At 41.3% G+C, this 27,894-nt stretch overlaps 2 protein-coding genes across 6 annotated transcripts in view; one reads left to right on the top strand and one right to left on the bottom strand.

Moving 5' to 3' along the window:
* PAPLN (papilin, proteoglycan like sulfated glycoprotein) overlaps positions 1-19,473 on the top strand; it is an 88,978-nt gene extending 69,505 nt beyond the window's left edge. Inside the window, exon 28 of the transcript XR_012645958.1 lies at positions 14,054-19,473. The gene's annotated coding sequence lies outside the window, so the exon portion shown is untranslated. The remainder of the gene's footprint in view (positions 1-14,053) is intronic.
* Positions 1-27,894, bottom strand: part of NUMB (NUMB endocytic adaptor protein) — a 173,500-nt gene that overhangs the window by 2,835 nt on the left and 142,771 nt on the right. For 2 of the 5 annotated variants that reach the window (XM_074997110.1, XM_074997109.1), the window contains exons 4-10: positions 22,272-22,304; positions 12,138-12,212; positions 9,225-9,365; positions 7,355-7,556; positions 5,744-6,046; positions 3,281-3,430; positions 1,968-2,120 (exon numbers count right to left, since the gene is read on the bottom strand). In XM_074997110.1, the coding sequence (XP_074853211.1) occupies positions 1,968-2,120; positions 3,281-3,430; positions 5,744-6,046; positions 7,355-7,556; positions 9,225-9,365; positions 12,138-12,212; positions 22,272-22,304 (1,057 nt within the window). The remainder of the gene's footprint in view (positions 1-1,967; positions 2,121-3,280; positions 3,431-5,743; positions 6,047-7,354; positions 7,557-9,224; positions 9,366-12,137; positions 12,213-22,271; positions 22,305-27,894) is intronic. The other 3 variants (XM_074997112.1, XM_074997111.1, XM_074997113.1) reach the window with 3 other exon arrangements.

The following is a 27,894-nucleotide window of genomic DNA, read 5'->3' as shown; positions in this document are numbered from 1 at the left end:
CTGTGACTTAACACAATGCAGTTCCCAGTGGCTAAGCCTGAACTTGTTACAAGTTCCATTAGTTAGTGGAAGATTCTCTGGGATGGGGGACAGAGAGAGGAAGAGGTAGAGACATGTTGACTCTCCCTGCCCTGATGGATTTTAGGATTTTTACAGGAAGTTGGATCTGATGGGCCAAAGAATTCATGAACTAAAAGAGGGCTCCTCCTAAGGTACTTGTTTTCCATTACATAAATGTGGGACTGCACATTTACTTTTCCAATATTAGACAATATACACACTTTCTACTAGGTATATACACAAACCTTTGGGAGGTGTATTTAACAATTTGCAACATTCAATAAAATAGTTAAACTGTACTTACTATGGCATCTTTGTGTTCATCCTTAATCTCCACTCTTTCCTTACTCTCTTTCCATATGATTCAGGTCGGTCAACATCTCCTCTTATGTTTCCGCCATGTTAATGTCTCAAGATTTCAGTTAATTTTCCCTGGACGTTCAGCTTTTAACTCAGTTTCTCTTTAGATTCTACATCAATTCTCCCTCCTCCTATTGTCTTCCTTTCTTCTATTCTCAAGGTTCCCTGGCCCTTTTCTTCCTCTCCCCCTACCAATTTTCCTATCATGATGGAAAGGGGAACTGCTGAGTGTTTGGCTGAAGGAGGAGAGAAACTATCTAAATCCCTGAAATCAGGCAGACAGCTCTCCGATATTGGCAGAAATAAGTGTAGAAACTGTATCCACCGATAGAGTCTACCGGGCCACTACACAAGTTCTTGTGATGTACAGGACCTGTGCTGGTTAATCAACCCTTGGATGTGATACTAAACAGCTGAAAACATTTGAATGGTAAAGTTAAACCCTTGGCTGCCTAGGAAGCTATTGGAACCAGAGTTTAGACCATCTACAAGGAAATGTTTCAGTTCTACAGGTAAAACAACCCTCCTATACCACACAGACACATTTATTCTGCTATAAAGATGGCTTTTTTGTTGTTTAGCTTAAAACATACACTGTTCAAAAAGCTACTGAAACAAAAGTGTGCATGTATGAAGCAGTTATTTACATTTACACCCAAAAAAACCAACCAACACCTTATTCCATGTACACTAGGCCATGGCTACCTTAAGAACCAGATCAACTGCTCAGCGACAGCTTTAGTGGGTCAATACCTGACCCTTTGGAAGCTAAACGCTGCACAGTACCAGACTAAAACTCTCCTTGTTAGTGCCAATAAAAAAGGTATTTTAGGTACAGAAGCAACACTGAACTTTTTTAACTCTAAACTTCTATGACCTGCCTTTTTGGTCAGCTTAAGAAAATCAGGAGCTAAGAAACTCACAATGGCCATGTCTACACTAGCCCCAAACTTTGAAATGGCCATGCAAATGGCCATTTCGAAGTTTACTAATGAAGTGCTGAAATGCATATTCAGCGCTTCATTAGCACGTGGGCGGCCGCGGCACTTCGAAACTGACGCGCCTCGCCGCCATGCGGCTCGTCCCGACAGGGTTCCTTTTCGAAAGGACCCTGCCTACTTCTAAGTCCCCTTATTCCCATCAGCTCATGGGAATAAGGGGACTTCAAAGTAGGCGGTGTCCTTTCGAAAAGGAGCCCCATCGGGACGAGCCACGCAGCGGCGAGGCGCGTCAATTTCAAAGTGCCGCAGCAGCCCGCATGCTAATGAAGTGCTGAATATGCATTTCAGCACTTCATTAGTAAACTTTGAAATGGCCATTTGCGTGGCCATTTCGAAGTTTGGGGCTAGTGTAGACATAGCCAATATAGCCTATAACCCCTTCACCATAACACCATTCACAGCTTCCCTCTAATAGGTAAGAGCAATCTTCTATGTCTAGCTTCTTCTACCCCCTTCAACAAGATAGATCTGTAGCTGTGCCTAGTGTCCAATTATGTGTGACCTTAAGTTCTCAAAACAACTCAGAGGGCTTCTACTCAGTCTTACCAGAGAACGCAGCTGCAGCTCCAATATTACCAGCAGGAGCAGCAGGGACCTGAGCCCAAGGATTGGTTTCACGAACTGGCATAGCAGTGGGTGCTACAGCAGCTTGGGGTGGTTTAACAGCAAGCACACAGAAGGCAGAGACAGTGCCATTAACTAAAATGGGAGTAGACAACATCAGTGCAGTTAATTCATGCAAGGCGTGCAGGTGACTGGATGGAAGGGCCTTGTCATTCCTGCCAACAAATACAACTTTTACAAACGCACATGCTAAAAGCTTCTATCAAAACAAAAAAGCAGTCTAGTAGCATTTTAAAGACTAACAATATAATTTATTAGGTGATGAGCTTTCGTGGGACAGACCTACTTCTTCAGAGCATAGGCTATGAGTTTAACCTTTATCCTACGACACCTAACTTTAAAATGCTACTTCACTGCTTTTTTATTTTGACAGTATACAGACTAACACAGCTCGCTCTCTCTGTCACTATGCTAAAAGCTTGTGTAAATTAGCTCAGCGTGGAATAGTGACTAATTTGCAGGAGATTCAGATTTCTTAAAGTCAGTTATTTAGTTGTACCCAATCAACTATTCGCTGCACAGATTGTGGATTTTCTAAAACCCTATCTTTAAATAAGCAGCTAGTTTTAGGATAAAGCTGTTAGAAACTAGCTGAAATAAAAGCAGGTATACAGTGAATCAGAATGGAAATTATTATGGTGCAATGAAAGTCACAGTAGAACACGGATAACTAATTTTAGGTTTAAATGCAGCTGATTTTGTTTCCTCCATGATTTCAAAAATGAAGTTCTCCCATCCTAATACTCAATTCCTTTTGCACGATTTCTTATATACTAAAATTGTGAGGCGAGTAACAATTAAGTAATTCCCACCTCCTCACACCTCATGTTAAAATATATTCAGGTTTTAGAACAAATTAATGATCTGGTATTATATACCTGCTTTGTCTGAGGGCCTCTCTGTCTGACTTGCACACATTGGCATCACCTTGAAAACTCCACTGCAATTCAATAACCAGAACAGTAAAGTAGCCATTGCCTCTCAGCTAATCTCTTAACATAGTACAATGCTGAGGACAGCATGTGAATCTTTTTTGGAAGATTAAAAACAAAGCAGAGGAAACAAACAGCTATGCATGCATGAGATGAACAAAGCAGCACAAGTCTTCACACTACAGATGGTATAATGGTTGTGCATGAGGAAATCAGACATTGCAGTGACATGCTACTGAAAAGCAACATTACCTACATAAAAGCATCATTCAGAACATCCATGCAATTTTAAAAGTCACAAACCTTGAAAGGCTGGAGATTGTGGTGCAACTACTGTGACTGGTTTTGTCATAGGGGCAGAGGTGAAGGGATCCTCTGATGGTGTGCTGAAAGCATTAGTAATTTGGGAGCACAGGGAGCTAATGCTGTCCACTTCTCCTTCCATCTCCGGGACTGAAAATTAAACACAGGTCATTACCCATGGAAGGTAAGGGATAAAGAAAAGTTTATGTAAATATTAAAGCACTTTGATGTCCCCAAGTTTCCTTATCTCACAAGCTATTCCTTCTGTTGATTTGGAGAGCCATACACATAGATAGGTTACCAACCTCTCAATCCATGGTGAAGACTTCTCAGAAAACACAAAGCCATATCCAGCATATTTTGCAATCTTTATCCTTGAGAGAAAGTGGAGTATTTGGCTTCCAGTTTTGAAGTGAGTTTCTCACTGCCCATTTCTTGGTTGGTGGAACAAACAGGCCATCCATTTTTAATATGGAAGTGTGCCTGGTTTTATTCTCAGGGAATTCAGAAAATAAGTTCTTTCACATCTTTGTTGCAGACATATGAGAGCTGCATATTGTCTTGTGCAACATACCAATGGCTCACAAGGCATACGATTCAAGATGTAAAATGGATGTTGTTATTCAAATGCACTGTCTCAAACTGCATGCCAGCAGCTCAGTGGGGCTAATATGATTTCCATTAGCAGCAAGTGTAGTTGCCATTCAGGGAATGATTACATAATTTGCCCTCTAAAAGGTATTTTGTGAGACAGGCGCTCTAGAAAATGGAGCTGTAAGGAACCACTGACAATTCAAATCCTCTCTTGTATAGTCTTATGTCTCTGACATTTAAAAGTCAGGATGTACAAAGTAAAGCTGACACCCTCACAAATTGCCTAGGCATTGCTGCTCATCTGGTACAATTTAATAGTTATTTGTTAAGGGCCCACTTGATATACAATGGGAACTTCATGGATTGTACCACATCCTTACTACTATTTCACCTTAAATTTGTGTATATTTGTTTTTAATAAAACTATGATAGTTAAACTTGTGTGTCTATTCCATAACTAGACCACTTTCTCTTGTCTCAGTACGTGTGTAGAAAAAGGTGAGAGGTATTTTAGTAAATGATACTGAAAAGTCAGATTTGCCAGATACTGTCACTTGCACTGCTTTCCAGAAGTGCCTCTGCAGATTAGCCCCATATTGTTCAGCAGCACATGAAATCAACGTAAGCAAAACACCAGGATCAGAGACATTACAAGTGACAGGAAAATTTCAGGAAAGCTGGGCAAAAGCTAATAGAATATTCATCACTTAAATAGGACATGCTTAGGCAAGACCTCTCCTACAGAATCCATTTAACCTGATACAGAAGGGGAATGACAGCTGCAAAGATAGGACAGTTATAGAAGAGATTCTTAACATTAATGTATTTAGCTGTTTTTAACCAGATGTTGAACAGCTATGAAACTACTCAGCTTTAATAGAGCTTAAAGATGAAAAGGTTAAGATCAAATGGAGACATGTAAATCCTACCTGTTATTTTTGCCATTATTCAGGTTTTTTTTTTAATTTTAAGGTTTCAAATCTTTAAAATGGGGTTATCGGAACATAAGCCAGGCAGCAGGATAGCCTACTTAGCAAGATTCTCACATCTGAGTGAGAGAGAAAATATGCTGCATGATCATTACTGTTTATATTTATATTGGGATGAGTTCACATGAAAGCTTCAAAATTGTACAGACCTGGATAGCTTACTCAACAAGATTCAGGTGTGCGTGCGAGAGAGAGAGAGAATATGCTGCACGATCATTACTGCTTATATTTGTATTGGAACAACTTCATGTGAAAGCTGCAAAAATTTTACAGACCTGACATCACACACTATTGAAATACAGCCACTTTGCACCATTCAATATTAAATAAAGTTGCTTTAGTTGTGGAGGCAAAAGCAGTTTATTTAATTACTCTGAAAAGAAGAATTTAGGGAGGCAGAATGTAACAGGGACATCTAGGATAACACGTCAGAAAAAGGATCTTTAAAGTCTTGACCACTGGTGATCATTAATCTTTTACATCTCACCAGCCACTTTTAGTACAGATCCCACCCCCCATCATCACATTTGTCTTTGGTTTAATGACAGAGGGAAGCATACCACATACTAATACCCTTCTGAAGCAATCTCAGCTTTTTTTGGAAGTTTCAAACACGAAGTACAAGTCAGTTTGTCTTATGCTATGATTTACATGTGAATCCCTAACCCGTTCCCTGTCATAGATCACCTGAGCTACAACACTTTTCACAGTAGCAGGACATTTGAAGTGAAATGTCACAAAGAAACTGGTGCATTCAACAATACTCTGAAAATCAGAGGCACAGTTAAAACCAGGAGGTAAGCAGTATTGCAGGAAAGAAAGTTTCTGACTTCTGCACTTGCAAAGGACAATGTCATGATAAACACACACTTGCTTTTACCTGAGTTCTTCATCGGGAAGTCTGTCTTTCTTTGCACTGTCGAAGGCAGCTCATTTATTCGCAAGGACAACTGACGTTTAAAGGGGGACATCTTTTGGCTAAGGGCAGGGAAACCTCGGAAAGAGCCTTGCCTTGCAAGCTGCTCTATAGGGGCATGCCTTCGTGGGATAGCATGGGGATTGTTCATCTCCTTATCTAGAGAGGCAGTGATGTCAGCAGTGGGAGAGGCTGGGGAGCCAGGAGATGGGGCAGGATTGCTGGGTGTGGCACTTGCAGCTGCTGTTGATTTCACTTCTGTTTCAGCTGTGAAAAGAAAGAGACATATTTAGGAAAAATGTGTTTCCTGGGTCAGCATGACTGGTATGTTTTCAGAGGATAAAACTGCTGTAATTATAGTTAAAACTGCTTTTTTCCAATCAAAGTGTGTAACAGAAAAATCAGTATCACACTGCTGTTAGTGTTAGATACAGCTGCGTGCAAACAGTTGCCATGGGTGAAACTAAGTAAGCACGTACTTTATGTGAGCAGAAGCTGAGTAAAACCTGTACTCTTTTTTAGCTGCTGGAGGGCAATATGTCAGGTGTTCCTCAACTGGTAGCAAACTAGTTTTACTTGTGGCTCAACTCCCTCCATCCTCTCCCCTCTAAAATGCAAAACTTGATTAAAAATATAACCCCTTACTTTGTAAATTAGTGCAATATTGCAAGGTGAACAGCATGTGGACCCAACTGTTAGTGTTATTTCTATTCAATTAAGTCACTAAAAATGTACATGTATCAGAAAGCCAAAATTCCTAGTCTCTCTCAGAACAAAATGAAGAGGCAGATTCTTCAGTTGTATTTTCTTTTCCAGACAAAGCACAGCATTACATTTACACCAAAATGTGCTAAAACTAAGAGCACAGATGCTTAATTTTTCAGTTATATCACTTGAATTCTACCTCTTAGTGATGCAGTGGACCAGACTTAGTTCTAGATATGGAGATGTTTAAGCCCAGGTTAGGTCACTTACATATTTATGCCCACATATCTGATACACACCACCAAACCACTACAGCAATTCCCATCTGGGAAGCATCCTTTCCTGCTGGAGTGGGGAGCCTTTTTTGGGTTAGGACCATTGAGCCACAGAAAAATCTGTTGGGGGTCACACACAAGTGAGAAGCAAAACAAAAAGCCTGCACTTACCTGGCCCCCAAGGGAAGAGGAGGAACCCCCCGCACCCACCCAAAATGTGGTCCCGAACTGAGAAGCAGCAGGAAGAAAACCATTCAACTTCACTTCTCTCAAGTGCCAGCCTCATGGGCACCAACGGTTCAGTGCTTACCCACAAGGTTTTTTCTAGTTGCATTCACACATGGTTCAGTGCCTCATGATTTTCTAGGATGCATGTGGGGAAGTGAAGGCAGCTGGAACCATGTTTTGTATCTTCATGCTGATATTAAACGTTCAGCAAATGACAAGCATGCTGCACCATGTGATTAGCCTTGTTTTGCCCAGAATTGTAAGATTTCATGAGGAAGTTAATCCTTTATCCTCTGCCCAGACTATGACTCATGGTTGTACAGACTTTCCATGGTAAGCAAAAATCACTCTACTCGCAGTCCTTTACCTTTAGCGTCCTGCATCTGTCTCATTATTTCCTCTCTTTCTGCTTGTTCTGTAGCTGTAGTGACCCTGAATGATCCCTCTCTTGTGAATGTAGTTCTGCTGGCATCAAAGGTGGCAGTCACTCCGCACTCCTTCTCTCTTTTCTGCTTTCGCTCCAGGCATGCTGCGAATGCACAGCCCACAGCATGACTCAACCGCTCTCCCTGTACAAGACGACATTGCATCATGTAGGAACTGGCACAAACATACATACATACGTTGCATGTACCACAAAGTAATAAGCTGCCTTCCCCAAGAAGAATCTAATTAAGTAGCTTCATACAACTGCAAGGCCTGGTCATACTGCATGGATTTAAATTAACCCTTTGGCTGTGGCCACACTGCCCCTCCTTTCAGAGAGGGCCTGGTAATGAAGTGCTGCTATGAATATGCAGTGCCACGTGGTTTTGGGAAGAAGGGGCTTTCGAAATCGGGGGGGGTCGTTATGAAAGGCCCCCAGCTACACAGATGGTGTGCATTTCAAAACCAGCACTTTCGAAGTGCATGCAGACGCCATTATGCTAAGGAGGTGCTGCATATTCATAGCAGCACCTCATTGGCATGTGCTGAAGTGCTTCATTACCATGCCCCCTCTGAAAGGGGTAGTATGGCCACAGCCTTTGTGTATAAGGACTCACTTCTGTTACTACACAACAGGGTTGGAAAAACCCTGAGCAAGAGATTCCACATATGCTGTTGAAATCAACTCGTACTAAGATACTAGTGGAATAATTTGCCTTTGGGTACAACTGTACGCAGAGTAACTTTGCAAAGCCACTTTTTAAGCGTAAAGCACCTGGGTGCAAAAGGTTGCCACTGTTGCAGATGTAGAAATTTTTTCAGAAGGTTCAGGCTCCCAAATCTGGAGAACTTGTGCTGCTAATGACAGTTTTTGCAGGCCTAAACTAGTACTTAGAGGCAGATTTTATGAAAAGTGGCTGCCCATAATCATCTCAAGGTTAAGCTTTACAATAGTTCTATAACAACCCCAGGTTAATAAACATATAACAAGACTACTGTCACACAAAGGGAGCTTTCCCTGCATCTAATCCCATTTAGAGGCAAGGAAGGGAAGTTCATCACAACGGCAGTGAAATGCTAAGAATCTACATGACTCAGTCTAGTTTGACCTTGGCTGGCCTGGGTGTCAGTGCACACAATGATTTTTTTGAGCAACTCATTATTGTATAAAAAGCGTTCGTGCTTTCTAAAAGATAACTCCAATATTACTACTGATGTCTGGAATTCAAAAAAGCCACTGCCCATTAAAAAGTAGCAGAGGTAACTTGCTTCTCAGGCTCCTTTTATTATTGAAAAGCTAAAGGCTATCACTATTTATGCAGTTTAATATCAATTCTAAGGAGCAGAAGTACTTTGCCTTCTGAATGCGTTTATACAAAAGAGGCCTCAAAACACTATCACGAGGTCTACAATTACCCTCTATAGAGATTTTACCTCAGAGACTGTCCTTTCTATTTCAGTTTTCAGCTGTATAAATTTTCATATACAAATATCTTCTGTCTGTATTTTAAAATGTGTAGGTCTGTGACTGCATTCCATTTACACACCGTGCTTGGGTGCCATCTCTCTCCATAAGATGACTAGGCTACCATAAATGAGGGAGCAAACAATTCAAACAAAGAATTAGAGTTGCAACCATTTTAGCTGTTATACAGTATTTTGGTTTATGATTAAAAATATCTTTGAGAGCATATCTTGTTGATACATTTAGGTTTTACTACATACAGGACTTCAGAAGTCTGCTGGGTGCAGTTCTTCATACTTCTAGTCCTAGCAGAAGCTACCTGACAACCATATCACACTCAACTTACTGTGTCCTTTACAGCCATGAAGCAGTGGCATATCCAGCGCCGAGTAGTGCCATCTCGACAGATATAAGAGAATGCCCTGTCAAAATTTCGGTCCGGAGCACAGAAAGAAACCTTCTCTATTGTCTGATCAACTATAAGATCCTAAAAGGGAGGGGGGGAAATAGTTTAAAGAGGTGCTAACATGAAAAAAAAAACAAGTAATTTTCCATGTTACCTACAAGATGGGTTTGAACAAAGGAAGAACCCTGGTTCAAGCGCAGATGAATCTAATAACTGGTTTATCACACAAAGAATGTTCCTAAGGGGTACATCGAACAAAACAGTCATAGGCTAGTCAATGTCAGCTGATTTGGGCTCATGGGTTTGGGTTGTGGGGCAAAAAATTACAGTATAGACTTTGGAACGTGTTCTCCAGTCTGATTCCAAATGTCTATATTGCAATTTTATAAAACTGTTCCTTTAGCTTATGTGCTCAGATCTGGTGGTGTTCAGTCACCAGGCAGAAATTCATTCACGTTTTAAAACAATAGCATGTATCACTCCCAAGTAGAAAATGTCCATCTAAGTCTCCTAACATTTGTGTACAACCTAGAAATTTGTACAACAGTTTTAATTTAACTATTTTTTTTCCTGGTTCGTTTTAGTAGCCTGTGAACCTCTCTTGTCTAGCAACATCTGTGGTCAGTTAGCCAGATGCCTACTTATCATGGGTGTGGCCAAAACTTCCTTTGGTCCTGTGAAGGTTTATTTATAGCCACCAGTCCTGACTCTCGGTGCCAATATTTAGCTAGGGTGTCCATCCATCCTGTTTTAGCTGGGACTGTCCCTTTTTTCACCTCTCTGGAGAGTGCCCCAACTTTTTTTAAAAACCGAGCTAATTGTCTTGTATGCTGCAAAGCAGGAACCTGAATTTTAAAGAGAGAGCTTTAAGCCGCTGGGGGGGTTCTGTTTACAGAGCTAGCTGGAGAAGGTGGGTGGGCTCTTTAAAAAGCCTGTTTAAAACAAGCTGTTGCCAGCAGTCCTCAGGCAATGGAGATGGGTCAAAGGGTAGGCTGTGTGCACTCTGCTCAAACCGCCTGAGAAAGACAGAGGAGGCTGAGTCTCATATTTTCCACCCACCCAACTGCTGGCTAATAATAGGATTAGGATAGGGAGGGCAGGGGCCTATGGTGGGGATCGGGAGCAGCCACTTGAGGGAAAGGGGTGACAACTGCTGGGGAGCTGCCCTTAGCTTAGTTCCCCACAGACAGTGGCAAACAGGCAAGTCTTTGAAGTAAAGAACAGCTTGTCCCAGGCCAGCGGTTAGATGGGGGATTATGGGTTTGGAGGAGTCCCATGAAGGGTGGGGGACAGGGCTCAGGAGACAGCAGAGACAGGAAGAAGGGGACAAGGAAGGTGAATCATGGAGGCAGGCTGGAACTCTTCTGGAGGCCAGGGCTATTAGATTTTTGTGGAGCCCTCTAGGATCTGGTACGACCACAAAAATAATGGGTACAAAATATGGCGAGGGTGCTCCAGCTAGCACTGCCTAAATGTCTTTTAAGAGCCCAGCAAGCCATGGAAGTGCTGGTAATGCCACTAAGCGTGTGCATGTTTGTTTTACTTTATCTACTTATTTCCTTGTGCCAATAGAGTAAAGCTGTGTAACAGCACTGGCACTGTCATGAAAAGAGGCAGTAAGTCTTGGCTAGGCACAAAGCTTATATAGCATGTCCCCCCTATGTCTCAGCCTTGACTTGCAGCATTCACCTTCGAATTCAGCAAGTTGTTTATTGTCTGTGTCCTTGATCTCACAGACTAAAAGGAACAAGTTGGGCTGATGTTTCTCTCATCTTTTGAAATACTAAGAACTCACCTTGTGGTTCAACTTTTGACTGTCCTCCAATATCTTTCTGACCACTTTTATCTAAAAATATGGCTAGATTTATTTAATAAAATGTATTTATTTAATGATGTAAAAAAGATCATGTCTGGCTTCAGAGGGTACCATTCTGAAATAAAAGCTCCACCGTAAAAGATGGCATACAAGACCCTAAGGGCACATCTACATTACAGCAGAAGGTCAAATTAAGTTGCACAGTTAACTACATAGCTAGAGACGACAGACCTTAATTTGGGCTTCTGCGCAGCCTCCAGTAAAGGAGGTCAACAGCAGTGTGTGCTCCTGTCGACTTCCCTTGCTCCTAGGAGAGGGCAGGAGTACCAGTACCGATTCTGGCGCCTTGTAAGTTAAAGTGCAGCTCTACTAGGTGCACTAAATCAAACTCCGGAAGATTTACCACAGAAGAGTTTCTCTTCCCTGTAGTGAAGACATACTCTAAGTAACGAGTAACTGTAATATAAATTTTCCATTTAAGACTAAAGAGTCATTTTAGACCTCAAACTGAGACAACATACGGGTTTTGGTTTCCCATATACTACTTTTCAGAATTAGGATATTTGTAAATCTCAGTGACATGATTTTCCTTTCTGAAAATTTTATTTGATTCCTTTGCTAAGTTTTTGGAAGCTTGCTATTACAATACAATGATCCAGAATTTCAGATGCACTGTAAACTGGACTCATCAATATAAATTTCTTTATGCCTTAATCTTTCATGAATTTCTACTAGTACATACAGGTTGGGGAACCCTGCATGTACCATATGACTAGAACGGACTATAAAAACACTTTCCAAGCAGGGTTTCGGGCTTACATTTTGTCAGATGAGCACAGGGTGCACTGCAGAAAGACAGTAAAAAAATATATGCATTTTGGATGGTTCGCTGAAAAACTCAGTTTTGCCAAGTAACAAATAATTAAACCAGTCATGTGCATGTAAGCCTCTCTTTCAGAGACCCATACTTCTCCAAAAACAAACAGGGCTGCTGCTGTTTAAAGGCATTTTGATACAATGTAAAATCAAAGTCTCACCTTAGTTTTCTCATCTACAACTCTGAGTCCATCTGCTGAAACCCACAGGACTGCCTTAACTGCCTTCTTTCCAGTCTTTCAAGGGTGGTGAGGGGGGGAAAGGAAAAACATAGTATTACAGCTATGTTAGCAAATTATATACCCACTTCCGCTTTCCAAGAACCACAGTAGTAAATGCAGAGGAAGTCTAAGTTCAGTAGAGGTGACCAAAGCCAGATACTCAAATCAAACTGCAAAGAACATTCAAAGAACCAAGCCAAAGCCAGTAACTGAGACACAAAGCACAAGAATGGGAGCAAGAGAAGGAAAGGAATAGAACATGTGAAGTTAAAGACAGGTTAATATATTCATTTATAAGTAAAGAATTCAAGATTGAGTTGTTCACCCAAAAAGGTCAACCAAGAAAATTAAACAGAGTCAAGTAAAACTAATGCATAAGGAGTTACATCACAGGTAGCAGCTATAGCCCATGTTTAAACAATGCAAGAATTCTTACCTGATCTTTCCACCACCCTAACCCTCTGCTCTGATAATCATGTGGCAGAATCATGACATCACCTTAAATCACTGTATTAGAAGCACCCAGAAAATATTATAGTGCTATGCACTTTTAATGCATAATACTTGCAAACATTAATACCTAACATATTTTTCAGTTATTCACTAAGTATACAGTGACACTTCAGACAAGTAGGATGTACCTTTATTAAAAAAATTTTTAATAGCGTAGTCTAGAGAGCATTGTGCTACACGATTAAAAATTTGATATGGAACATTTTGGCAAGCATCCAAAAGTTGATTGTAGGAATTTTTACTTGAATGAAGAACAAACATGGGAAGCTCAGAGGAAGAACTTAAATCTGAAAGTCACTTTTTATATTAAATTGTTTCATTTAGGGAAAAATCGTAAAATACTGCATAACAGCCAATCTCAATTTTTTTAAATGACCTCATATTAAAGATGGAGCAATTATTCTGTTTAGTTAAAAACTCTGTTTTACTTGTTATGCAGAAATGCTGCTGGAAAAAAATTCTTTTCCAAAGTATTGGATTTTCCTATGCATGACTGACCCCCCCCCCACCCCAAAAAAAAGTATCCCTACTTTAGGTTTTCACGCCTACCTACTTTTTTTTTCAGTTTCAGCCAGATTTTCTCCCTTGTTTGCTGTATATACTAGGCTTCCATAATGGCACAATGGTCAGTTCTATAAAGAGCCATCTAAGTGAGATCCTTGGGTAACAGCAACCGGGCACAGCAGCATAAATGTGAATGAATGAACGAACAAACTGTGGTGGCCTTTATGTATAAGAACTCTGGTTTTTATAATGGTATCCACTATGGCTATATTACTGATTTCCCAGAGTTACTCACCATCATACATAACGCACCGGAGCACAGCTGAAGTCTGTGATTCATCCCAGTTTAAGCACAATGAATGTTCCATTTATACAATACTGATTTTAGAATCACGGTGTTTGGATAGGATATTTTATTGTGTGCGCTGGATTGGTAAGCCTTCACTAGTACCGCAGTAGCTCCAATATCAAAGAAAAGATGAAAGAGGCAGGGGAGAAGGAGACTGGCAGGTTTGTTATAACTGCACCTGACTGTCCCTGATGTTTGAATCAGTGAGATATATGGGAAAGCACATTACAGTAAAAACTGATGATGGTATCTGGAACTGAACTGAAAGGAGATTGATGTTAAGGAGTGCTTTGGGGAAGAAAGCTGCAGAAAGGAGCACCAATTTAGAACGTTTAGTCTGGCTGATAGCATATAAAGAGATTTCTAAAATTAAACACAGCAAGTGAAACATATAAAGTGACTTCTAAAATACTTTGTTTTAAAAAGCATTCCTCGTGCACAGTCCAAATCCTCAAATTCAGGAGTTATTTCTCCTTTTCTGTCCCCTTAGAAGTGTGGAACACCTACTGAATTCTGAGCCTACATGTCCCAGCTTGGTTGAGGATACTAAACCGTGTGACTGGAATGCTGAGAAGCTGACAAGTTACAAAGAGCAAAGAATAGCTCCCATAATCACTGGAACAAAGTAAGGATTGTACCAATGGTCAGAATGGAGACATGGGTGTCTGTACATATGACACTGTATTAGCAATAACTGGGGCTGCCAAGTTACACAGTGTGTGAAAACCATAACAGAAGACATCCCATTCACCAGGCTGTACAGATTAAGTTGTGCCAGGGACGCTGGTGTACCAACAAAGCATGATTGAGTAAAACAGAAAAGTCACAGGCACAGGAAGTATCAGGCACACACAACAAGGTATGCTGGGCCCAAATGGTCTCAACTTGCATAATAAGGGGACTCCACCTTGAATTCCACTAGAGAAATGCAAAGAGTTGATGGGCTGCTGAAATCTCTGCGTACTAGTAAGATTTTGGATTATATCAATGCTCTTAAAGTGCAGGCTTCATGGCAATGTTAAATCAGGTATGCTCTAATTCAGTCCGGCATCAGCAGGAACATTCGTTTCTCCTTACTTCTGAACACAACATTATGACCAGTTTCTAACCTGTGCTATGCGTGACAGCTGCCATCTTGATCAACACTGGAGGACTAAACTGGGGACCTCCAGAGCTAAAAGCCAGTTTAACAGATTGGCACTCTCTGTGGAACAGGCATAGAAGGGATGCATGACATGCACTGACCAGGAGTTACATCACTGCCTGAAAATGAACGTCAGTAAGTAGAAGAAAGCAGAAGACTGAAGCTCACGTATGCAAGTTTTATAATATCCAAAGCTTTAAAACAGCAAAGTAAAACAATCCTGACTACTATGCATCTACTGACTTATTTTTTAAAATAAAAGTTTATATCCAGTTAGATTAAGAGAGACTTCTGAACGTCAGCTAGTTAGCACTGCCTGGACTAGAATGATAGATCAGGCTGCATCTAACACTTGGAGCTTGGTGTGCAATTCCTGCTCGAGCAGGAACTCGTGGTCGCCCTCATCAAGCTAGCACACTACAAATAATAGTATAGCCGGGGCACCAGAGGCAGTGGTGAGCAGCAGCATGGACTAGTCACCCTGAATACAAACCCATTCGTGTGGCTTTCCCATGCTCCTGCTCAGCACAGCCTGTGGTGTCCTGGCTACACTACTATTTTTAGCATGCTAGTTCAATGAGCATTAATATGTCTATGTGAACTATGAACCACTCCTAACTCCAGGTGTAGATGTAGCTTAACTTTATGTCTACACAGATACTTGTAGCTCGCCTGCAGGGCTAAAGGGCTGTTTAACTGAAGTATAGATGTTTAGGCTTGGGCAGGTAAGACCCTTCCACATCAGAGACCTAGTGCCCAGGCTCCAGTCCTAGCCTGAACATCTACACTGCAATTAAACAGCCAGCTGGATGGGTCAGCCTCAGGCTTTTAATCACAGTGTAGACATACTTTAAGAGGTACGAGTCTCTTCCATTAATTGTTATTGCCATGCCAACTCTGAAGTTTGAATCCCATATAAAAATACAGATACATTTGTAAATTGTATGAACAGATAGAGACACTCATGCCAACACATACACAACATGTGGTGGTAGTATGCATGTGCTGATTATCTCAGACTAATCACCACAGCTCAACTCCAGGCAAAAGCAAGGAGTTCATTTACATGTTGCACAGGGCTCAGAAAATAATGGATTTAGGAAGTTTTAATTCTCTCACTATACCATTTTCATACTTAATTTTATGATTTTAAAGTCTTATTTTGGAGCCTTTCAAAAATAGCCACAAGTGATGTTGCCCCTTAGAGGCACAAGCCCAAGCAGCTGAAAGATCTATTTGTATATTACAGCTCCCAGTCCAATTCCTTGTCACATTAGGCAAGTGTTTAGTTTATTTAAAAAGAAACACACCACACAAAATAGTAGTAGTGTTAAACTCCTAGAAACTTCTGAAACTCTGAAGTAGTCTCAGCAGAAACTGATCAGGGAAAGTTCAAATGAAGTAGCCAAAGGTCTGTGTTAAACACTGCTACGGATATTCCTGGCAAAAGCTGTACCTTATTATACGAAAGATTGTTTTCACCCATAGATCTGAATTCTGACTTCAATGTCATAATTTAGACAGTTAACATACCAATTTCTTAGATGATACCTCCACTAGTTGTTAAGATAACAGTTTGTAAATGCTGACAAAGTTAAACTGGACGAAAGGGAACCAAACTTTTCCTTTTGGAAACTAAAACTGAAGAGCAAGCGGAGAAAAACTGTAGCAAAATACTGCTGACCAGAAAAAGGAGTTGTGACGTCTTAGTAAATTCTTTCCTGAGTGTGTGTAAAATATTGCTCTTTTGAAGAGTTGCTGTTATGTTCCTGTACCCAATAATTTCTCTACTTTTTGTATTATTTAGCATGACCTTGAATAGGAATGGCAAAATACAATAAAAGAGTAAATAGGCAACTTGTTTCATGTGATAACTTTGTGGTTTCTCCCTTTGCCATTAGATAAGAAACATTTACCATTCCTAACCTGTAAACTGCATAAACTTCCAATTGAAGTGTTGTAGGCAGTCTTTTCTATATGTTTCTAGACCAGAACAATCTCTTAGCTTTGTCATATATGACAGATCTCTCATTTCTGGTATGTGGGCCTTGAATCAAAGCCTCTCACTTCACTATTTATACCGGGGTGGCCAGTACTTTTTGAGGTGGGGGCCACTCCAAGAATTTGGAAAGTGATCACCGACTGCTCTCTATGGACGTTAAGTGGTGTGAGGTTTGGGATAGAGGTTGGGTGCAGGAGGGAGCTCCAGGTAGGAGATTAGGGTGCAGGAGAAGGTGTGGGATCTGGGAGAGTTTGTATGAAAGAGGGGGTGCCGGGTCTGGGAGTGGATTGTGACCCGGGGCAGTGGTTTGGTTATGACCGGGACAGGGAACTGGGTGTAGGGTCTGGGAGGGAACTGTGATAAAAGACAGGCTGCAGAGGATTTGGGTTGTGATCAGGGAGAGGGGGGTGAATGAGGGGCTGCAGAGAGTTTGGGCTGTAACCTAGGGCAGCAAGTTGGGGCACAGAACAGAGTGGGGTGCCAGGTGCAGGCTCTGGTTGGAGGTGCATCTGGATTTGCAGTGCCCATATGGTTGTACTCTTAGGCCTAACAGCTGGCGCTCCACCCCCAGATATGAGGGGGCACCAGCCCAGTATCACTCTGTTCCTTTACACAAAACATCAAGAGCACAGACTGATATAGAAGGGACAGAGGAAGGGTTGTGGAATACAAGCCTGCATCACATCTCAAGGAACAGTTACAATACAGGTATTTTTCTTCTTCTTTGAGCAGATGCAGCCATGTAGTGCATTGTAGGTGACAACAATAAATCTGGTCAGTGGGAGCCAAGCAAAAGGAATGCCCTGGCACAGAGTGCTCTGAACCTATATCACCATAAGACGCCCAGATCGGAAGAGGAAGTCAGACCAGTTTCTCCAAGGAATGATGGTTCCAATGATTGATTTCCACCAAATGCACCTGAAGTCAAAGATGCAATTTGGCAAAACAGGCCATTTATGCATACAGTCATGTGACCCAGGAGCCTCAGTAACACCAAAGCTGCAGTATAGAGTTGAGACTGATTCAGACAAAGGCAACATACCTGAAAATGGTTTCAGACTACTAGAATCTATGAGAGCTCCAAGGAACTCTATTTTTCTTTAAATGGTGATCAATGCTGATTTTCTGTTTAGGGTAAGGCACACACAACGGAATAAGTGCAGCCTGATGCGCATGTAAGAGAGCGCTCTTCTGTGGACTTGCATGTCAGTAGCCAACAATCCAGATGTGAAATATGAATTCTCTTTTTCCTGAGGCATAGAGTCATCACAACCACACACTTGGTAAACATCAGGGAACAGAGCGTGGTGAATTGCCAGTGCTGATTTGACACAAGCTACCATAGGAATCTCCTGTGGTTCAGGTGAGTCACTTTGTGGAAAGAAGTGTCCTGGTGGGCTTGCTGCAGAGGAACCTACTCCACAGCTCCCAAATTTAGCAGAGACTGAACTTACACAAGGATAGTTACTCTCCTGGGGATGGGATAAAGGGGTAGAAAGAACAAAAACAATATCAGATTGAGTTTGGATCCAGCTACTTGAGGTCATTGAGCCCTAAACATCATAAAAACAGTCAACTTGTCAACAGAGTGGACAGAAATGTAAAAGGTCATACGTGGATCACTGCCCTGGATACACAAGCCAAAAGGGGCACTTACTTGATGCCAGCAATGAGGATGGGGACAAGTCAACTGGCTGAAACCAGAAGTAAATGTATTTGCTTCCAAAATATATGACCCTTTTCTGGTCTAGTCCTGCTGACTTGTGGGAAAAGATTGCTCAACGAAGTGCTCTGAGTGGTGCTGCTGCTGATTGCTGTAAAGTGCCTCTGCACTACCAGAGTATACCAGGGATCATAATAATAAAAGCAAGCATTCTTGGAAGCATTAACAGGACTGCTGTAAGCAAGCCACAAGAAGTAATTCTTCTGCTTTACTCTGTCATGATTAGGCCTCAGGGTATTGTGTCCAGTTCCCTTTCAGAAAAGATGGACAAACTGGAGAAAGTCTAGAGAAGGGCAACAAAAAGGATAAAAAGTCTAGAAAATAATTTATGAGGAAAGACGAAAAATGGGTTTGTTTAGTCAGAGAAGAGATATGACTGAGAAGGGACAAACCTTTTTTTACTATACAAAATAACTACAAGGATGGAAAAAAAGTGTAATCCTTAACCTCTCAGAATAGGACAGAAAGCAATGAGCTTAAATTGCTGCAAGGGGAATTCAGATTGGACATTAGGGAAAAATTCTTAACCATCAGAGCAGTTAAGCACAAAACTAAATCACCTAAGAGGATGGTGGGATCTCCATCACTGGAGATTTTTTCTAAAGACATTACATAAACACCTGTCCAGAATTGTAATACCTGAATCCTGACATGAATGCAGGGGACTAAACTCAATTACCTCTTGAGGTCTCTTCCAGTCCTGCAATTCAATGAGACTCATGGAGCATTTACAAGTGCCAATGAGGTCCTCGGTGCTGGGCCTGGCACTGGCCTCAATTCTATACACAAAGTTCTCGCTTACAAACTGGTTTTGTCTGAAAAGTTTGTAAGTCTGTTGTTTGGAATGCAGAATGCATTTTCCTATAGAGATAATGTTATAAATGGAAGTCAGGTTCCCAGGTTAGCCCACAAAAGCCTATTTAACCCATAACGTAGTTGGCATGCGGTATATTTGTAATGAAAAATGTTAGAAATAGTTTTCTATATAACCTTGAATGCTGGTGCTTTAGGAAAGGGTGGCTTAGTTAGAGGATGAGGAAGTAGGTGGAGATTCTGAAGGGGACTTCTGGGAATCCCGTCTCTTCGGCTGCCCCATCCCCCTCCCCAGCTGCACTCAGCCACCACTCACCAGGAGGTGGCAAGCAGCCTAAGCGTGAGCTGGAAGACTCGGGAGGAGCAGGGGACAAGCATGCAGCCAGCAACTGGAGAGAAGCCGCGATTTGAAGGGGAAATCACTGCTTCTCTCCAGTTGCTGGCTGCATGGCCGCCCCGTGCCTCTTCAGCCACTCTCTGGAGCACTGCTTCTCTCCAACCACTGGCTGCATGACCACTCCCTGCTCCTCTCCAGCCAGCACTTGTCCTACTCCCCATCACCTGTTCCTCTTGCCTGCTCCCCTGAGGCTGCAGGTGAGCTTTTAGTGGTATGTGCAGATATCTGTAATTCAAGGAGTGCTTGTAGGCTGCAGCACTGTGTTGTTAAGACATCATAAGCTGGTGTTGACAAGGTGGAAGAGACTGGCCTCTAAAAAGTGCTGGATGAGTGTAGGATCTGGAAAAGACAGGGGGAGTAAAGCTTCTGTCAGCTGGCATGGAGCCACTCAGTGCTGGCTTTGGTGTTGTCAGTACCAGACTCAACGGACACCCTAAGGCTAGAAATAGGGCCAACTGTATGTTTGAACTCTCAATGGTCTCAGCATGGTACCAAAAAACGATATGATGGACCTGCTCAAAGCTGTGCGCTCAAAGTGGTGCAGTACTGGTCTGTACTCTTGTTAGAAGAGGAAGAGATTCCACAACCCTAGAGTTGATTTTATGGGACTTCCTCAGCACCAACAAGGAGAATGAACAGCTCCATCTCCTCTTGGAGAAGATGCCAGCACTGGAAAGCAGAGCACATCTATCATCAAGTCCAAAGGTGACCACCAATTGGATGTGGGCTTTAGCGTCCAAACAGGCCTCATAGCCTACTTGAGAAAGTGCTGCTTTATGCTTAAGACTCTGGGTACCTGGGTTCTTTTGGTAAACAAACTTGAAAATGGAACACCACTCTTCAAAGTCTCCTTTGCTTAAACTCATCAAGCACCTTATATAGGGACCACCTTTCAGAATCTCCCTTCCCCTGACAGGCAGTGCTTTACATACTAACTTCACCAACATTACCTATTGTATTACAGGGGGTCCTCTTTATACAATCATGGTTAGGGACTGTGAATTTGCGATGTAAAGCGAAATGACGTATAAAGGGGAATCTTCCCCCATGGGAACACATGTAAATACAGGGGCACAAGGACCTCCCACATTCCCAGTGAGCTGCCACTCTGCAGGGTGCCCCTGGGGCTGCCCCCAGGCTCATTGGGCAGCTTGTTGGCCTCTCCAGGAGCCGGTGGGGGCACCGGCAGCTCTTGGTGCAGTGTGGTGGTGAGCAGCACTGGAAGCCCTGGGGAGCCAGGAAGGAGGCGGTGGCTGCCTGCCGACCCACCCTGAGCTTCAGCAGCCCCGAGGAAGCAGCAGGCTAAGCGCTTCTCCTCCACCTTCCCTGAGCCTCAGCAGCAGAGACAGGGCAGGTGCAGCGCATCCCTGAGACCCGGGGAAGCAGCAGGGATGGGGCACCCGCCCATGCTCCCCCTGCTTCCCGGAGGAAGGATGGCGTTAAGAGGGGGGAACTTCTACGATGTTGGCCACAATACGTCCACAACGTAAGTGCAAAACAACGTACAAAGGTGACCCTCTGTACCAACTATACACCAGATTAAAAACTCAGAAAATTGGGAGGTAGAGAACATGCAGTGACACGACCACAGAGCTCTGACTCCAGCCCTGGGAGGTAAGTAGCGGAAGAGAGGGGTTTGGGGCAGCAGCGCCTCATGGAAGTGGTCACAGCTACGAGGCACAAGTGTTGCCCCTGCAGGTAGTGCTGGGTTAGATTTTCTGACTCCAACACAATGCAAAATAAAATCCTCTTATTTGTGCCAAATAAATTAAAGAGAAGTTAAAACCTTTTAAAAATGTTCAACACGGCTGGCTTTTCCCCACATGAAGCAGGCACAGATTACTGATGTACTAAAGGAATGAAACTTTGATTTGTTAGAAATTCACATTCTCTGCACCCATAAGAATGTGTGCCAATGCAAAATAGGAATTAATTGATAAACTGTGGTACAGTAGACCAACATGGAGAATTTATTTACACATGCAACATTTTAGACATAAGAGCTTGTTAAGTAGCATTGCACTGAAACCAAGCATCACAGACTGCAGATTTCTGAGTCCCACCATGGTATACACTATTTTCTCTACAGTACAAAAATATATAAACAAAAGCTAAGTTTTCGTCCTATCTTACTATGGTTTTAAATTAATTTGATGCTCAGGAAAGGGAAATGTAACAGATAGTTCTGTGCCTACCAGTTATTTCCTCCTTACTAGAAGCTGCCATTCAGGGCAGAGAATAGACAATTCTGCAGTGATTTCAGGATTTGGGCACACTTCTAATACATTTGTATGGCTTACATACGACCTAAGCCATATTGGAGTTCAGAAGACCTGAGGAGAAAGTATTAATATCATTACCAAACTAGTGGAACAGTTTTGTGAGGGAGACCAAACCATTTAAAAACTGGAATTTTGCATCTCATCAGCCTGACTGCCATTAGATTGTTATTTTGGGCTGACTTTTACCAACAGTCTTTACTTGACATTTGTAATTTCAAATCATCTGAGTCAAAAGCAGATATTTTGAAATGGATTGCTGCGGATTCTGTAATATTCTGATCTATGACAGTGCTATACCAGGGATGTAACTCCTTATAGTACAAGCACAAATGAGGCATTAAACTTACTTTTCCAAAGAAGCCTTTGAAGAACTTCCTTTCCTGGAGGAACAGGGGGGACAAGTCGAGTGCTATTACTGTAGGTAGCTAAAGTGTCCCAGAGTTTCAAAACCAACAAGCACATACCAGAGTTGGGGAATGGAGGGAGAGTAAGGGGTGTTCAGAGTTATCCACAGAAGACGCAACAGGCAAATGTGAAGAATCCCATGAAAACGCTGATAAACAAGCTTTATGTGGAATGCCAATAAGATCAGATGCTGCATCCCCCAAACTGGTGAAAAGCAGGAAAAGAGAACGGAACCTGAGGCCCAATTCCATGCAAAGTGGTTATTTTGTTTGCAGTCTGATTAGTTATCTTTAGTTAGGTTATAAACCAAACTTGGCAGCAGGCAAGATTAAACCTAGACTCGAATCTAAGAGCATCGAGAAATGTAAATTTTTATCAGAGCTAAGACTTTGCTCCATACTGAAATGATTCTCAAGACAAATGCTTTGTAAAACTGGAGAAGCATCTAAAATTGCTTGTACAAAAGTTAGACATTTTTTCATCCCATTTCCACCATAAACCAGTTTTTGGAGTTTAGAACTCAGTCATAAAAATTTGTTCTGGACTGAAACTTGAAGGTTTGCTTCTGTGTGCCCCTCAATTTCCTATGAAAGCCCAGGATTTTTCTTCTCCTGTTTCTGAAGTTTCTTTTTTTATTGTAGATGCCACTAAGACGACTTGTTTCAGAAGCCCATCTTTTTACACTGAAGCTGTTCAATCTAAACAAAGACTTATGTTTGGCAAATACTCTATACTATGGATGGTTCTTGATGCCCATCTTTCTCTCCATTTCCCCTACTATATTCTGACGTCTGACACACCCTGCCTGGAATCTTGAAGAGCCAACTGTGCTTTAACTTTCCCCTATGGAGTCTCCTTGCTATACTAATTTTGAAGCCTTCCAATGCTACCTCTGGTGTAAAGAGGAACAACTAGGCATCCATTATACTTCCGCAGTTACTCAGGATAAACAAGGCATCTCTGAAGTATATTCAACAGACATCAGCTTGCAGAGAGAAGGTGTATCAGTAAAATAATTGAATTTGAGTGTCCTGCATATTTTCACAGCCTAGCCTTGATACTGGTGGTGATGGGAATGTTAAACAAAAATGGACATGTTAATAGGGTAAGATATGCAAATCTTAAAATGAATTTGCTGTGCAATTTCAATTCATTCCTATTTTTTGGCTTCACCTTTGCTGACAAAGTTGAACAAGAAACTAACATCACGATACATCTGAGGCGGGAACAATCTCTTTGTACTAGAGCCCCAAACACTGCTCACTCATACTACTGTCTATTTGATAACTAATGGCACGGTCCTAAAGAGCATGATGCTGCCTTTACTACCCCTCCAAACTATTAGTAGACATGGCACACTGTGCCACAAGGTCAAAGAATTATTCAAATTAGAGTTGAAAGATCTATTAGATAATGCAACTCATCCTTCTGTCAAAAGATTGTTTCCTACAGTATGGCTCATAATAAGGCAATGGTATAGCAGTAACAAGCAGAAGATACCTCTACCCATGACAGGGGAAAAAAATCTCATTCCCCACTTCAGTTTAAGACACCTTCTACATCAATGTACCAATAGTTAAGCCATTTTATATTAAAAATCTGTACCGTTAAACATATGAGATTTTATTTCAAATGGATTGTTACACACAGAATTCTATATTTAAAACAAAGCTAAGTTGTGAGACCGTAAAAACCAAAGCAGAGAGGCCAATTTTTAAAAGCAGAAACCTATTTGAACAGGATACGCTGAATATTAGTAAGGCAACTAATCACAGTGTGGTGTATCTACTGAAATGAGGCAGGATGCTGCTGCCAAGTTGAGTGAAATCTATTGTATTAAAATAAGTAACAGCCTTTAAAAGATGTAGCAAAAGCTGAACAGGTTCACCAGAAGCTACCTCATTTTCACAAGGATGGTTAATCATTAATTGAACTAACAGAAAAACACTTGTTAAACATTTTTCTTTCCTTTATACACCCCAGGAAAAAGTTAATGGAAAAACAACATGCATAATGTTCTTAAACAGGAATAAGAGTTAATAGAATAGAGATAATTAACATATGCTTAAAAACAATTATGTTTCTTTTACCTGCTAAAACAAGAACAAATATTAAAACAAAAAAAATTTTTTTTTAAAAAGACAAGTGAGAAACTGGTAGCACACATATTAAGGCAACTTAAAACCAAAACAGATACAAGACAAGGAAGTATGATCTTGTCTTGGTACTGCTTCCTTGCACAAGATTCACATACAACACAGACCTATATTTTAACTCCTGAATAAAGTTAATGTTTTACAATTTGCACTATGCATTTATTTGACAGCAATTTTAAAGTTATATATTGTGTCTGAGTATCACAACACCAGCAAATGTGCAATTAAAATCCAACTGCTAATACAGCCTACCAGTAGAAAACTACAAAACTCATTGTTCTCATCACCTGGAATTAAACATTAATAAGATGACAAACGGATCTAAAGACTCCTTAACTGAAAACAAGATTGCTGTGCAACTGCAACAAAATAGGACAAGGGGCTTAATGAAATTCTAATGTACTCTAAATTTTTATTCTTCTGGGGCAACATGTGCAAGGAAATCATCCTTACTCTATTAATGTGCAGTAACAGAACATGGTACAGTTAGACTTAAAAAAACACTACTGTACTTTGAATTTTTTTCTTAGTTATTTTTCTAAAACAACATCAGAACATCAAAGTGCCTTTTTAGCTGGCACGCAAACAATGCTGAAACACTGCCTTTATCTTTTTCTGACTACAGTGCATCTTGTTGACTACTCATGGGATGGAGATAGAAATGATAACATGTTTAGATGCAGTCTATTTCCTCCTCCAAGTGCACTGTTAGTCAACAGATTCATTCTCATAATGCAGTAATTTCACAGGACATGACCTCAGCCTTGCAAGATTAATCCTACTCGGTATTTATACTGACGTCTTTGATTTCCTGAAACATTCTTCATGTATTCCAGTTTGAAAATGAAGTTATCATTTATCAGTCACAAACTAAACATTTGGCACAGTGCAGATATCAGAGCTAACAGGGCTTCAATATCTGCAGACTTTTTAAACAAAAATTATTGAAATGGCTCTTGTAGTATAATAGTTTAAAGTCAGACCTGTAAATATTAGTTCTTGCACTGGTCAATGCACAACTCTGGTTGATATGCCACAACCAACTAATAGCTGACAACAAAACCCCCTAAAAATCAGGGAACATTTCCTACCAATGTGTTGGAAAAGTCAGTCAGTCAACTTGATTTTTTTTTTTTTTTTTTTAAAAGGAGGACATTCAAAAAACGATTACATTTCGTCCCCCACCCCGTAGGAGATTCCTGTTTAACATTCTTCCTGACAGATTCCAGAAATGTTTGGGCTGACGAGTCAAGAGTAAGATGTGGACAACAATGTACTTCCTAGATTTTATTGATTGCAGTCCAGAAAACTGGAATTTTGAAAATCCCATACTATTAAAACAGAGAGAAGGAAAATTAGTATAACTACTTGACGAGTGGGCAGACAAACAAGCGTTATGACCGCTCTAGACTTATTACCTATTTCCTTCTTGTAACTAGCTATATCCATTCACCCTATGACTGGATTTTGAGAAAACTGCATACTTGTGGCAAAAAAGTCGGAACGGAAAAAAAAAAACCAAAAACCTCAGAACAGGAAACAGACATGAAAGTATTATAGTCACATGAGAACTAACACATCTCAAGATCCTAAATGAAGTCAGAGGGTTGCACCCCAAATTGTTATATTTGATTACAGGACAGAAAATGTGCAGCTCAATCTACCAATTTAGGATGAAAGCAAGAATCTCTCCTAAGGAGTATTTTAGTAATCTTGCATGTGGCAGACAGACACAAGAGCCTTTAAAAAAAAAAAAAAGTAAAGATCTTCAAATAATCGGATTCCTAAAACATTTGAAAGGCAGGGAAAAAACCCAATGATAGCATCTTAAATTCTAATGACAAACTCCAAGGCTACGTCTACACTTAGTAAAAACTTTGAAATGGCCATGCTAATGGCCAAATCGAAAAATAATAATGAGGTGCTAAATGTGCATTTCAGCGCCTCATTAGTATTCTCTGATTTGGCCATAAGCATGGCCATTTCAAGTTTTTACCAAGTGTAAACATGGCCCAAATGAACTTCAATTTCATGAAGTTGTATTATTTAAAAAATCCCTGCTAAAAGTAAGCTCACTAGTGTTATAGTAGGTAGCATGGGTGAGAACGTTATGTGAGTTTTTCAGGGCACAAGCAACGTAAATAGTAACTGAAATAGGCACGTAAACATTTCAAATACTTTCTTTAGATTCTTTCAAGCGGAAAAGCTATCTCCACCTTGAGAGATGCATTAACTATGGAAACTTGCCCACAATTTAGCATAAATCAGGATATTCACTATAATATTCTGATTATGCTAAATTAAAGGTAAACTATTTACAGTTTTGTTTCTAGCCTAATGAGCCCACTGACACATGAATAGGTGATCAGAGAACCACATCACAGCTTTACAGATGTCCTGAACTAGGATGTGTGCCAGGAAAGCTACCAAAGATGTCTGTGCTTTAGTCAAATGGGCCCCCAATAATCAACAGTGGCAGGACCTTTACCAGCTCAGAACAAGTCCTAATGCACAAGGTGATCCAATTGGAAATCCACTGAGAAAAATCACTACCTACTCTAGCTATGAACGCCTGAGTCAATTTGCAGAAAGGCTTGGTAAGCCCCAAGTAAAAGGCTGAGGTCCTCCAGATACCTCTCCTCTGTCCTCCTCCTCTGCAGTTTTGGACAGAACACAGGATGAAAATATTCTGGTTCACATGGAAGGAAGACACCACCTTTGTCAGGAACCTCAGGAGTGGCCCCAGCAGGAACTTGTCCTTATAAAAGGCTGTATAAGGTGGTTCTGAGGTGAAGGCTACGTTCTCCAAGATTTGGCTTGCTGATATTGCTGACACTAGGAAAGCAACCTTCTAGACAAGTGGGATAGGGAGCAGGAACTCAGCAGCTCAAAGGGCTGATCAGTGAGCCTGGAAAGGACCAAGTTAAGGTTCCACACTGGCACAGAGGGCCAGGCCTGTGGATAAAGTCTTTCAAGGTCCCTCAGGAATCTGTCATGTAATGAGGAAGCATTGTTTGACCTTGGATCAGCTGCTGGAATGCAGAGATGGCCACAAGGTGCACTCTGATGGAAGAATGCACTAGATCTTGATATTCCTGAGTGGCAGTAAGAAGTCCAGGCTGGACTGCACCAAAGAATGAGAGCAGGAATTCTTGTGCTCCAAGCTGGACATATAAGCAGTTATGTTCGCTTCATGGAGATGGTGGATGCCATGGTACGAGCAGCAGAGTCTGCAGCATCAGATGCTGTGTGGACTACTCTGGTAGCAGCCATGCCCTCATCTTGAATTGCCAAGAATCTGGAGCAAGGTGGGAGTAAAGGGATTCATGCTCTACTGTTGGGATAAAATACTTACCCTCTGCCTGCTTGGAAACGTGGGGCAGAGAGGAGAGTTTTTGCCATAAGGCAT

Source organism: Carettochelys insculpta, chromosome 6 (assembly GCF_033958435.1).
Source record: "Carettochelys insculpta isolate YL-2023 chromosome 6, ASM3395843v1, whole genome shotgun sequence".
NCBI lineage: Eukaryota > Metazoa > Chordata > Testudines > Carettochelyidae > Carettochelys > Carettochelys insculpta.
The sequence above is the reverse complement of the archived record's forward strand: the minus strand, read 5'-3'. Positions and strand labels throughout refer to the sequence as shown.